Source organism: Meleagris gallopavo, chromosome 5 (genome assembly GCF_000146605.3).
Source record: "Meleagris gallopavo isolate NT-WF06-2002-E0010 breed Aviagen turkey brand Nicholas breeding stock chromosome 5, Turkey_5.1, whole genome shotgun sequence".
Classification (NCBI taxonomy): domain Eukaryota; kingdom Metazoa; phylum Chordata; class Aves; order Galliformes; family Phasianidae; genus Meleagris; species Meleagris gallopavo.
In genome coordinates, this window is record NC_015015.2 from 20,631,139 (window position 1) to 20,645,695 (window position 14,557).

At 38.2% G+C, this 14,557-nt stretch overlaps 1 protein-coding gene across 1 annotated transcript in view; it reads right to left on the reverse strand.

Moving 5' to 3' along the window:
* Positions 1-14,557, reverse strand: part of LOC100547880 (spectrin beta chain, non-erythrocytic 5) — a 66,424-nt gene that overhangs the window by 18,705 nt on the left and 33,162 nt on the right. Inside the window, exons 25-31 of the mRNA XM_019615523.2 lie at positions 9,680-9,784; positions 8,507-8,692; positions 5,217-5,372; positions 4,427-4,618; positions 3,720-3,815; positions 1,560-1,678; positions 854-968 (exon numbers count right to left, since the gene is read on the reverse strand). Coding sequence (XP_019471068.2) covers positions 854-968; positions 1,560-1,678; positions 3,720-3,815; positions 4,427-4,618; positions 5,217-5,372; positions 8,507-8,692; positions 9,680-9,784 — 969 coding nt within the window. The remainder of the gene's footprint in view (positions 1-853; positions 969-1,559; positions 1,679-3,719; positions 3,816-4,426; positions 4,619-5,216; positions 5,373-8,506; positions 8,693-9,679; positions 9,785-14,557) is intronic.

Here is a 14,557-nt window from a genome sequence, read left to right on the forward strand (position 1 = left end):
AGATCTACATAAGATCTGGGCACTCACATGTTAAACAGAAAGGCAGGGATTCTTCTCTACACTTCTCAACCTTTATTTTCTCTCTCTCTCTCTTCCCCTCCCCCCCATAGCTCAGAATAGCCAAATATTTCCCATTCATTCAGTTGTGCAGAAGCTTGCAAGAGCTGTGTTTCGCAAAAATATGGAGAAAAAGTTAATCCTCAGAACAAGTGAAATCACAGACAATAAAGGAATACATTCATAAAAGTTGTTACAAAAATTTCAAACCAATGGTCTTGTAACCTGAAGTAGTCCCGTCATGTATTTGACTACTGGCTTACAGTTCAATAAGCAGTATTTGTTATATCCACTCTTATATAAGTCTTAATTAATTCTTATATAAGTCTTCTTCTATTAATCTCAAAATTATAAACCAGAGTAGACATTTGTACCTCCATATGAAGAAAAAAATAGATGAGATTTTTATAGAACTTATCAAAGTTGCATATTTGTCTACATTGCACAGCAGGGAGAGATGAGCAAGTTAGTGCTAAATAAATAAGCTTTGAATTTGGAGCACTGGAAGTTGGTACATTCAAACTAAATAGATAATTAATTCAGGTCAAGTTCCATGGTAGTTCATCTAACTCCTGGTATTCAAAATTTACTTTGAAATTTACCTTTTTACCCTCGAGTGACTTAAGGACTGATAATCTGCAATGTGTTTAACATCTTTCTGCAGACTTGATGCATAGACAACTGTCAAAGGTTACTGCTAGATAGTCAGTATATCTTCAGTATCTGAGTTTCTGAGTTTATAACTCAGAAAACAGAACATTTTCCCATGTCAATTAATCCAAATCTGGGAACTCACCTTCTCAGTAATTCTCTCTGTGATGTCATCAATTTCTCTTATCAAGGCATGAATCTCCAGGGCTCCTTCTAATTTCCTCCTGTACGCATTCAGGTTACCATGGAAACTGTTCCACCTTTTATTGGAAAATAATATTTTAGGAGTGTATTTCAGAGGTGAAAACTTCCACAACTGAGTTTCATAATCTCAGTTCTAAGGAAGAAAGTCTAGATTTCTGAGCTACATTGTGTACTTATCCCCAATTCCTCACAATAGCAGATGCAGCACGAAACGTCAGCCTGATGAAACTACCTGGCTGTATTTGTTCCAAATTTTTCAGGATGCATAGAAAGTAAAAGCTACAAAGTCCTGATACAGTTTCCTTAAATTACCTTAACTAGTGGACTGTGAAGTAGCAGAAAGAATATGGACTTCACCAGGGCAACTTTTTGAACAGATATAAATGTCTTAGCTTATGAACATAGTCTGTAAAATGCAGTGAAAAAGCCTGTTTGCCTGCAAGGACAGACACAACTTCGGCCCTGCAGGACAAGAAATCCTCTTGGCTAACTGCTCCAAAATCCTGAAAAGCAGCTCTAGGGCATGAAGTCTGGTAGTCATGATGTTAAAGAAAACATACATTACTCCTCTTAGTCCAGCCCACCAAAAATACCTCATCCTACCTTTCTGTTTTGATTTTATGTAGAAGATTTAAAAGCATACTCACTTCTCATTGAGCTGCTTCCGGCGCTGATATATTGTCTTTGTCTCTTCCTTGTTTTGTCTCTCCAGTTTCATGGCCAGGGCATTGATAGCCTTGATGTGAGCATCATCCACTGTTGTCTCCTGTAAAGTGAAGAAAGGAGCTCAGGTGTATGTTCAAAATGCTTGTGACCGAGTCTGACACATGCAAAACAACAATAGCAGCGACAAGCAAGATTTATATTTCACTAACAGAAATTTCCATCGGCTCTATTATCACACTTATTATCAGTCCCAGATGAGCTGACAGTTCGAGCAAGAAAGGATGTTAATGATGATACACTGTGTAATGATGATACACAGATTCAACTGTGATTCAAAGTGATTTAGGACTATGTAAAGACTCTTAGAGCTTCTCTTCTAAGCCAGGCATTCCAGCAGGGGCTCATTGAGGAAATAGAACTGCAGCTGCTGGTTACATAGATGGCTGCCGTAAAACAGACGAGGTGTGGCAGACTGTTCCTGCATCAAACAGATAAAAGACTTGAGGCTGTTAACTTTACATAGGCATCTCTCCAGAAGTTTGTTCCATATCATGGACAACAGCCTTAAAATCTACACAGTCTAAAGAAACTGAGACAATTCATAAATTGGATAGTAAGATGTTTCATTGCTTTTTCTTTAGAAGAAACATCACTGCATAATGAAAGGTATGCTAAGCCTTTCAATTTTCTTCCCATGTAACATAAATACTACAGGAAGGATAATAGTTGTACACTGCAAATATATCTTCTGGATTATAATGGATAATTCTTTTGAAGCATGATGGATAGTCAACACAGAATACTGCTCCAGGATTCAAAAACATTCTATATTTTTGCAAGACCAGTAAATCAAAGGCTTAAAGGGGAGACATTAATCACTGGAGTAGTAGAAGCACAGTTGCCAGATGCCAGCAATTTTTTAATAGAAGTATTTATTCAATCTGAATTTTATTTATGGTGAATTCCTACCAAGATGACTATTTCCATATGTACTTCAGTATTACAAACAGCCACAAAGTAAACAAGATAAACCAGTAGACAGCCACATATTGCTTCTTCAGAAACCTCAGTCTCCTCTCCTGGGACACAATATAACAGAGTCTGAGTAGAAAACTTAGCAACCATCAATGTGGGATAGTTGATCCCCACTCTGCTCTCAGATTTGTCTAGTGGGGAAATGTAGACTAAATGGATGCACACACTGTGCCAAGATCAGCCTGCTTCTGTTTGGATCACCCTATAAAGCACTGTATATTCAAGCACCAGCTATGAAGGTATCAGTCTCAGTAGTTTCCTCTAAGAGTCACGTTTAAAGTGGTAAAGAAGCAGTGCCTAGAAGCAGGCAGTATTGAAGACCAAGAACCTGTAAGACCAAGGGCATATAAGATCTACCTTAGTCAGTGGAAATACTTCTTTTTTCAGTCTTATACAGTTCCTGTCTCTATCCTTCTTTTTTGGTGGTATAATCCATAGCAGAACTCTTAGCTCACAGTTCAGCTGGTGTGGACTGAAGGGTGAATGAAAGTTGCTTCACTTCCCTGATTCCATGGTGCTAAAATTCAAGTGTTTTGTCTTTCTGACCAGATCTAATGTACTGTTGCAGAAAATCTTGCTGGGTTCTGGAAATGGGAGCTCAGGGTTTTCCCCCAGGTGTCATGCACATCTATGCTTTTATTTTGCATAAAAGAAGATTGTTTTCTTTTGCTAATAGGCAACAAAAAGAGAAGATGGGAGCTGGCAATACAGGAACTGGCAAATAGTATAAAAGGTAAACAGCTTAAAGAGAATATTATGAGTGCACATAGAAGTAAACCTCACTCATGAAGTTCTAATAGGCCAAATAGTCCAGACTAGCAAGTATGCATAGAGGTCTTTCCTGTGTGACATGGAGACCTGTTTGTCCACATCTGTGTAGTTCATAAAGAGAGAAAGAGGCTACTACAAATATATTGTCTTGATAGATGTCTCACACCTTTCCCAAAGGGAATTGAAGATCATTTCAATTGCTTAGGAGGTGATAATGCTTCCTACTTCCCTGATCTTTCATCTTCTCAGAGTAATGGAATTTACTATCTAAAAAGTTAACTGCTGCTTCTAGCATCACAAGCTATGTGGAAACAGGCAAGGAAAATCTCTCTTACCCCTGATGTTGCTCCACGGAATTCATTCAGCTTTTTCATGAGCTGCAGACAGTGTTCATAGTCATTTCCCACATCACCTACATTAATCATGACTTCCTGAGGAAAGAAGCAGCAGATAGACAAACATTCAGGTGAAGAGTACAAGAACATAACACATTCCAATGCTTATGTTGCTGCAAAAAGTTCTGTGATTTTCTCTGTGAATCACTGAGTTACAACTTCTGAAGTAGTCACTTCTGATCTTTAGATAATGATGAGACTTAGCCCCAATTCCTTTTCCAATCTGTTACTGATTATGAAACATACTCCAAATGAAAACTTAGTAGATTAATGACTCTTCCTTCAAAGAGAAACTTGCAGATTTGACAGACAATGAAGCTGAATGCCAGTTGCCACATCCTTGAAGTCCCTTCTATTTTAGTGTACTTTTAGGTCTGTTTTGACAGAGACACGCAAGAATAATAATCACAACTTCTTTATGTGCACACTTTACATGTGATGTGTTAGTATGTTTAACCAAATTTGGCACAGAAACTCTATAGAAATCTGTTGAATTATTCCTTCCATGTTTTTTGTAGAGCACATCGTGATTCTCTCATGAAGAAGGCCCTAAGAAATTAGTCTGGAGGTTGACACATATCATACATTTGTTGTGATATAGCAAGTCTCTAGTGTGCTGCTTTGTTTAAATATTAGAATTAATTTACCTTTTCTCTGATCCAGGCTTCTACCTGGTCAACTTTCTGGAGAAATTCCAGGAAATCCCGACTATCCTCCAGCATCTTTCCACGGGCAGCAACAGCTCTCTTCAACTTCTCCCAACGCTCCTGAAGCATGCGGACCTGACGGCGGATCTCCCCTGATTTTGGGTGGCCCATTGAAACCAGGGCTTCTCCTTTCTTTGCATTCAGGAGAGGGAATTAGATATGAAGGTTACTACTGACTTCTAATGTCATTACTATGTTACAAGTCTTTTCCAGAAGGACTGCTACTTTCCTAATTGGCACTGCACAATGACTTACTAATTTCTCAGTTCCCAAGAAATACAGCTCAGCTGTAATGCTCTTATGTCTGGAAGCTAATCAAGCAGACCGGATTTGAATATTCACCTGCCAAGGATGACATTCATGGAGTGAGACCACAAGAGAGGCATTACAGATGATTGTACCCTTCAACTATATGATTTGCCCATGTTCAGTGAGTTTGTTCGGCAACTGAGCATGAAATCCTATTTACTTCCACGGGGGTGATTCACAGGGAGAAGTTGGTGATATCTTTCTCTTTGGAGAGTAATGAAAGATGGAAGTCTCCTGGAGAGATAAATTAAGGAATCTCTCTGTTTTAAATTAATGGGATTCCATTTCCATGGTATAGCAACTGGGTTCTCATCATGTAGTAGAAAAAATGGTAAAGAGACAGTGAGGAAGCTATCCATCCTTCTTATTCTTAGATAACCTGCAGTGATCTGTAAAAACACTAGCAGAGTGTTAGTGTTACCTTATTAACAGCTGTGATGATTTCTTCATTTGCTAGAATCTCTGCCTCAAAGACCTGATGCTTCTGCAGCAGCTTCATTTTGTCCTGCAGATTGCTAGGATCTTGTATGGAAGGATCCTCCAGCTTCTGCATGCGCTCACTGATCCAGTCTTCTGCCTGTAGCACCATGAAGCACTCAAGTTAGTATGACAACTACATGCCATCATGGGGTCTCCTCCTAGTACATTGTTCTATGAAGTTTCCTATCCCTGGGCTTTTCAGTTTCTGAACTATTCTACTTGAAAGGAAATAAAAGCAGGTAGAAATGAAAATAACTTTTATCTGACAACAGGAATAATAAAAAAATTCCTTGAAAGCAAACAGTTTGCTTTTACACTTCATAACGTTTGAAATATTCTAATCAGGAACATCACATTTGGACCACCAGCTGAACCATGAAGACTAATAATGTGTTACGCATTTCTCTTAAGAAATTCTTTCTTAGGAGGCTTAAACTTACATAGAAGGAAATGGACAACAGGATAGTGACTTTTCCACGTTTTTTACAGTTTGCTAATCTTAATCACTTTGCATTGACACAAGTATCTTCTGTCCATCAAAGCACACAAGTGAACACTTGACATACACTGTAATTGATTCCGTTGTCCCCAGACCACTTCAGTGACTACAGAACAGCAAATTGAAGCCAGCCTTATCAGTTTCAAAGCATCTTGGCTGTCCTTGTGGTATTGCACTACATACGAGAGCTGACAACTGGAAGATTTGCTCAGTTAATTAAAAATTTTAAGTATTATTTCAGCTGCTGAAATTTTACAAACAATAAAAATTGTTTTCACTAGCAGCACATTCTCCTGAAACCATTTCCCTCAAAAGTACAGCTAGAGATTCAAAGAGGAGTCTTTTGCCTTTTGTCAAGGTTGCCTAGGACAGGACAGCAGTCATCTGCTGTTTTCATTTCTGACACCCTCCTTACAAGTTAGGACCTTCTCCCATTACCCAGCCACATACTAACGCTTTGAGGTCACTTAAACTGACTTCTCATTTGAATGAGAGAGGTTCATCTGTGCAGTTAGGCTGCAAAACGAATGTATTCCCTGCACGCTACCTCTCAAAGGGTGATTTCTCACCTATTTTCTAATAATAGGCAAGGGCTTTATGTCAAACTGAATAAAACTATTTAAAAAAAAAACCACATCTGCACTCTTATTGGCTTAATTTATTCTCACTTTACTGAAGACAAGGACAGTGAGCCTAGTGCTATACTCACTGCAGGTACATGAGAACAGTCTTATTTCAATGGGACTCATAAAAAAAATGTGGGCTCTATCAATTTAGAAATCTTTGTTTTCAAAATGTATATGATTTTTTATTAACAGACGTGTTTCAAGCATACACACAAAAACCTGTTTGATCAGTGGAAATTAGTTGAAATGAATTATGGAGTAAGAATTTTCAGGGGGGTGGATCTGTACTATCACAGAATCACAGAATTGAAGGGGTTAGAAGGAATCCTTGGAGATCATTGAGTCAAACCACCCTGATAAAGCAGGTTCCCAAGAGTAAGTTACACAGGAAAGCATTCAGGCAAGATCTGAATACCTCTTCAGAAAGAGACTACCAATAAATAAGAATAAGCAATGATCTCACAGATTGCACAACTAAATTCAAAACTCATCTCTGCAGTTTAACTCTCCTCTGGGGACTGTCCTCATAAATGAACTCATACACACCCAGAACATCGTTAAATTTAAGTTAAGCATTCCATTCAACCAAAAAGGAAGAGAAATATTACTGTAAGAATTTCTTTAAATTCCTTGGTGGCATTCACATTCTGTTGCAGTAGGCAATGACTTTAGATTGACAGACTAAATGAATAGTTACTTTGAGAGCAAAAACTCACTACAGAACTCCTGGCTGAATCAATGCAGAGAAATTCCTCACTATACAGGGCCATATGCTGTCTTGTGTGTTATTCACGATGATGGAATGAAGGAGGACCTCAGTCCAAGTACTGATTTGACAATTATAGATAGATGGGAAGCAATTAAGAAGCATTCTTAGTGAGAAGTATCTCTAGGAGCACATGACGGTTTCTCCACTAGAGTGAATGTTAGCAGGTATGTGACCTTTTCATCAGAGATACAGTGTTCTTTTGAAAATGTTAGCACTGTGCAATGCACTGTCCATTCCATCCGCTTCTAGGCCACAAGGTGGACTGATGTGATTAGTGAACTGGTTCATGTGGTAGGAAAGGTATGGCTAAATAATACAGGCTAATATTTGACTGTGTAAATAGTTCCTAATGAAGTTTATTTTAAAAAGCAGAGTGCGCCTCTGCTTATATATAGCCAAAGAAGTGGATATTTAAATATTTGATCGTTACTGGGGGAGCTCTAAATATATTTTGTTATAAATGGAATTTACTAGCTATTTATTTATTTTTATTTTATTTTATTTATTTTTAAAATTTTGTTGTTAGAAGTCGGTTGAAGAAGTGTAAGATAGGTCTTTGCTGACAACCCTAATTTGAACTGCGTCAGGACAAGTGCCCTTTTTGTGGAATGGGAGGTAATAAGTACCTGCAGTTTTTCTTTAAAACATGGAGAATGTTCTAAGGGATGTATCAGCAGAAAGGCTTATCAGGTCAGCGAGAGTATTTGCAAATGTCCCTTCTTGTCTATGTGCTGTTGCCTATGTCAGCACACTGGATGTTAAGACATTTTTCAGTCACACACTCTGTGCTATCCTTTGAAAAACCTACCTGTTATACCTTCCCAACCATTCTGCCAGGAACAGAGCTGCTTGGTTACAGGACTATGGCCAGAACTGGATACAGGCTAACCTAATCTGCAGAGATACGCTTATTGTAGCTGAAGAATTATGCTCACTTACAGAACTGTCTTGAAGGCCTTCAGTAAGCATCCACTGGTAGAGCTTGGTGCCCTTGCCATGTTGCTTTCCACACTGTGTTCACTCTGCCTTAAAACACTCTTTCTATCCCGCTAAAGGAAGCATAAAGTAGTGGCTGGCAGTTACTTTTTGATTAGTTTTATTTTATCAGGACTCCTGATGTATAAAGAAGCTCGAATGCTCACAATCCCACAACAATGGTATGTACAGTAAGAACAATGGTATTGGCTCACCTACCACATGAATGTAGCAGTACAGCAGTTGCCATCTCAGAGCAAATTATCAATTCAGCTAATCTCTGGCAAGAATAAGCATTTTATCCAACAGATGTTAGCAGTTCCCCATTCTTCCACTCCCACCCTTGTCTAAATTTCTCTTACCTCTGCCAAGTTCTGATAGAAAAGAGCCAGAAGAAGGGCGGTCTGCAGCTTTTCTCTCCTGCTCTGGGAGAGATTCTTGATCTGCTGCTTCCTCTGAAGAATGGTGTTCAGTTTGTGCTGAATCTGTATCCCATCCAATCCACCATCCTTTTCTAGCTTGTTTGCTTGTTGTTGAAGAGACATCATCTGAGAAGTCAACAAATCTAAAGTCAATTAATTGCTTTCAAGTGGTGTTAAAGAAATAAAACTTCAGGCTAATTTCCATACCATTTTTTTCTGGAAGGAGACAAAAAAAAAAAAAGTTAGGGACAGGTTAACCAGCATTTCCCCCACAATGCCTGCTGCCCAGTACTACAACATATCCACTATCTCCTTATCATTTGTTACTTTAGCATACTGTGATTGTTTAGACAAAATAAAGCTGTAGCTACAGGAGTCCTTTTCCCATTGATCAGCTGGTGCAAGGAGTCATGGAGCAAGCCTGGCACTTATGACTGCCTGGATTTTATTGTTTTGCAGAAATCAGGTGTTGGGAGGTAGTTCTCAACCCTATAATAAATCTGCTAGGGTGCAGGTACAGGGCTGGGAGCTCATTCCATCTGGAGAAACAGGCGCAGGCCCAGGTTTCAGAGCTTAGCCCTAGCATGGGTGAATTACAGCAGCTGGCCATCAGCCAGCCAGATTCTTTTAGGTGTGGGTGAGCAATCCAGCTTCAATTCCACAGATGCAAAAAGACTAACAATTTAGTACAGACATTATATAATAAACGTATATTTAAATAATTAGCAAAACATCATCTCTGACATATTATATTTTACATGCTTCAAAAGCCACATTCTTTTTAAGAAAAAAAAGGTGAAAACTTCTGGTATCCATAACACAGTATGGTCTGCTTTAAATATCTTTTTTCCCCCTAAGTCCCAGTATTTGATTTTCTAAGTGTTTTTTTCAACTACTTCAAGACAATGCAGACAAGACTTGGACACAGATTGTTTAATACTTTTCTCCACTACTCTGTCTATTATTTCACTAAGCTTCCCTATTTTTCTCTAATTCAAGCATATCAGGCACATCACATCTGTTCAGCAATTTCATCTGTTGCACATTAAAAAAAAACAAATAGAATTATTCCAGCTCCTATATTGGTAGAATATTCCTTATTGTTTACTGTACCTTCTCATCCTGTGATGCCAGTAGCTTCTCAAAAGCCTCATGTTTCCTAATCAGTTGCTCTACTTCATCTACAGAGCTTCCAAGGTCACTGCTTTTCAAATAAACCTACAAAAAACATTTAATATTTCTCTCACTTGATTAAACATCACATAATCCCATTCATAAATATGAGAAGGGATATTAGCTCTACAGCACACTTGAGAGGAAATAAAAGGAATAGAAGGCAATTCAAAACTGGAAATGAAATAGCAGAGCTTTATGGTCTTGAGTAAGAAAGAGATACAATAGCAGGTCCTACTGTGTAAACTGACCAGCTTTCTCTAAATCACAAAGCTGGTAAGTTCAACAGCCATTCTTGTAATCCAAAACCAGATCAACACTGCCATGTCCGACGTGCCTTATAGTTTCTTCTTAGAATACATCCCATAACACAGACTTTATAGCCTCCCTTGGCAATTTATTGCACTGCTTCATTACCATCACCATTAACAAGATTTTCCAAATACATAAGCTGAAAATGCATTGCTAATATTTCATCTCATTACATTCTACCCTCTTCAGCACAGAAAGAAAATAATTTCTTTTACATTTGCTTCAGCTTTGTACATTTTTGTAGGCTCACATAGGCTTAATAGGTATTTCTATCATCTCTCGCTAAAACTACATTGGAGCAGATCAGTCATTCCAGATGCTGTGTCTTCTTGATTATTCTCAATGCTCTCTCCTGGGTTTTCTCCATTTCCACTTATTTTGAAATGGTGTTCCTATGATTTGATGCAGTACTTGGCTGAGGCTGCCAGAGTGAAGGTAGCAGAGAGCTTACTTCTGGCGCCTTTCAAGCTGTAATCATGCATTTGTGTATGGTGCTTACCTTTTACGCAATACCTTGAACTCAAATTCACCTTGTAAACTGCATTAAGTTTCCAGAATCTTTTTAGAAGAACTGCTATAAGACCACTTTGTTTCTATCCTGTATTTATTCAGCTGACTATTTATGAAAAATATCATATGATTCTACGATCCTTTGATAATCTTGTACCCGAAACTAGCATATTAGATCTGCTATCTTTTCATGCTGTGTTTCCAACTGTTGGGCATTAATTTTATTTACTATCATGTCAGTCTCTGAGGTAGTAAGACTGTAGTCTAAAATAAAAAATAAATCAGTTTTAAGGAAACTGTTTCACTAGTCACTTTTAATACTGTTATGACATTTTCTAACGAATCCCTGTACCTCCCTAATGCACTGCTGTGCCTGTTGACTCCTTCCTGATGTTAAGAAAATGGTTGCACAATCACTTCTTCCATGCATTCTGTCTCTGGGGAATCTTCTGAAGATGTTTCCCAGGCACATTTTACATGCAGTGGAATCCACAGCCATAGTACCAACAGGCCCAGGCAGCCCTGACCATTCTCTGAATGCCCTCCAGCCCCTTCTAGGGACCCCACTGAGGCTCTGCCCTGGCCTCTGCCCTGTCAGAGCTACGCTGAATGGAGCCCTGAGCCTGGCTCTCCTGGATGGCACTTGCTTTGTCACCTTCATCTCCAACTAGTGGCTGGAGCTTTATACTGCCACTCTGCTTGGCCTCTGTGGCTTAGAGGACTTACAGCTAGACTTCGTCTGATTTTCTTGTTCATTTTTGGGAGTTAATGAGTGAAATATTTTGCACGTAGAGAAAAATGTACAGAAGAATATTACGCCCAGACCAGATGTTCAAACTGCTCTGTACTAATCCATGCAGAGTATCAAAAGAGACATGAGTAAATCCCAACACAGTAATTACTGTCAGGAAGAGGGGGAGGCTGTGTACAATAGATCTACATTTTTAAGAAGTCTGACCCATAAATATTAAGTACAATTCCAACCAGAATGCAGGTATTTTGTCATTGAAACTTAAATCCTTTGATCTATCTAATCATCAAGTGTATAAACTTATGAGAGATTGTTTTTTAGAGTGTTTTTATGTTTGGTTTGCTCTTGTGGAAGAAAAACTCCATGCACATCTGTTTGCTCTATTGCTGAATTAAACCACTTATAATTGGCTTCCATTTCTACTCTGCTGTTAGCTGACACAGAAACAAAGCTATCAGCTGACGCTTCTCACTTCTGTTTGCTGTATATGAACACAGAGCCACATACTGCCATACTGCACCTCTACATTCATGTTTTAACAGCTCCTTTAAAGACAATGTAGTTTCTCTACCTTATTTTGTGGATTATTATTATCATTTCTGTTAAAAAAAAAAAAATGGTTTTACCAAGGAAAAAGAAAATCATTACAATTTTCCACATATCGCTCCTTTATTTACCAACTGTTAGCAGTGAAACTACAACGTTCTACATGAAGAAACTGCCAGTCGTTTTCCTGCTTTCATAATCTATGGTGGAAGAAAAAGCAAAGGGACATCTGCTGGTAAGGACGGTTACTTTCCTTGGAAAAGAGACATTTGAGAGCAGGGGTGTGGGACAGTGAGTCATAATCAGCTGCCTCTGGCTGCTCGGTTTCTTGCTCCTACTGAAAATCACTATGCATGGGTAATGCATTCAAGCCCCATTCCCTGAGCTCTTAGAGCAGTGGAAAAAGTGCTTCTGACTTTTGAGCAGGCCCCCAAAGTAGAAGCTCATGTAGTGCGCTTGAGAACCCATATTTTAATACTGAAAAAGAAATCTGTTACAAAAGAAAAGTAGGCTGCACGCATTGCAGGAGAGGCAATTGCAATGTGCTTAGAAGAAGCCAGTGTCAGCAGCACTAGCAGTGCTACTTGGAGAGCTGATGAGATAAAAACTTTCCATTCAACTTGTAAACAGAAATCTTTTTACAGAAATTGCTAGAATCAGAACAGCAACAGTTTTTCATTTAAGCGTTTGTTACATCAATCTTAAAGCAGAACAGAAACTAGCTCCCACAATATGATGTTGGCCTTTGGCCAATGACATCATTTTCTGGCATAGGGAATGGCTTCAGACAGGTCCCCAAACTCCTGCTCTGAAAGTGACGTGTTAATTTCAAATACAAAAACATTGCATAGCTCTCCTCAGGTAACCTACCAGGGCCTCCCACAGCACACAGCAGGTATAAACTTTCTTTCAAGTTTGTTTCCATTATGAATCACGGCCCATCATCAGGAATCTAATTCTCAGCCGCAAAAAGCACCAGAGACCTGACCACTCACTATACAGTTGACTCATTTTTAACTGGAGACTTTGCAAAGATGCTTAAAACCACAAAATAGATTTGACCCTTTCTGATATTTGAAACAGAACATGTAGCAAATAGCCAAATTATTAACAATGCAAAGAACATAAATGAGGTTTTATCTCTACTTCAAGTGGAGTTTTTCACTATTTCTGAGCTCACTACATAGATTCAGGCATATTGTCATGACAGAAACTCTTATGTATGAGCTAACACAGAATTAAATGCAAAGTCCAGCTCAAAAAATATGTTCATGTGAAGTAAAATAGCACTATATACACAGTTATGTGGCAGCACAGCCCAGCTCTGCTTTTTTGGAGAAATACTAAATGAAACTTCATACAGACATGTTGGAAGCTGAAACAGCCTTGTAAGAAATTTGGCTTCCAATAAATGTCATTTTCATTTCTCCAGAAGAAAAAGTATTTTAAGTATTTTTGTGAATCCACTCCATTCTCTTGCTTCTGCTCTTCACAGTACAGCAAGCTTACCATATTTTGCCCCCCACTGCCTGCTTGTGGCTTGCTGCTGAGGTGGCTGGAACTCCACTGAAAATTTTTCAGCTCTAAGCATGTACTAAAGGCTAGTATTACTTCCAGACTTAAATGCCTGCACTTGAAGAGCGTAAATCAGTCCAAACTGCCCTGACAAATGATAACAACAAAGTTTGATTTTATCTTCTTCTGATAAAAGTAAATAAATAATAATAAAAAAGAAATAATGGAGAAAAAATTTTAGCAAAGTAAATACATATGCTTAATACCATGATTACATTTTGTTCACAACTAAGTAATACAATACTTTGTCATAAGTGGATTAAAACACACTAAGTTGTTTCTAAAAAATACATCTATACACCTTTTCTATCATACTGATATCACTGTATTGTTAGCCACAGATCTCACAGAACAGGTCTGGAATTCTAACATTAAATGTATTTAAAAGTTTTCTTCCCTCCCACCACTGCATGCTCTCCATTTTGCATAAGAGTAAAATTATCTGATATTGGAAAGGTAGATGTGAGAAATACAGAAATCAGTCAGTGTTTGTTTTCCTGTAGGTGCTACCATCCCATCTATCAAAATTCCCAGGTGTTAGACAAGAATCATATGCTTTTACAATTTTTACTTATAAAACATTTTTCTGAAGATAGATTAAATTCCTCTTAAATTCCCGTTAGTTTCACTGCTGCACAGTTTCTGGGATATCTAAATCTGACAAGTAGTGGAGACTAAATTCCCTTTTTCCCCCACAGGAAAAAGTGATATCTTCCTTTTTCTAAGGGAAAAATTATTTTCTTCCCTCACAGTTAAATTGCAACCGTTTTTTGAAAACAAAGATTACTTTAAAAAGTTTACAAACCCAAGTATTAACCATTTAGAAATACAACACAATTTGACAAATGAGAAAATGAAAGAATAGGGGAAAAAAAAAAAAAGAAAGAAAAGAAAGAAAAACGTAAGAAAAACTACACTATGGATTTGTCCCAGGTTCCAGACTGACTGTCAGAGAGGAAGACCAGTTTTTGGCTTCAATGTCTTGAACCTTAAAAGTGGTAAGCACTAGAGCCCAATTATGCAAAACCTATAAGTAGACGCACAGAACTGTGCATGTCAAGTTGACAGTAGAGCTCAAATGGTTAAAATGAAACATTTGTCAAGGGCTGGATCAGATCAGAGTG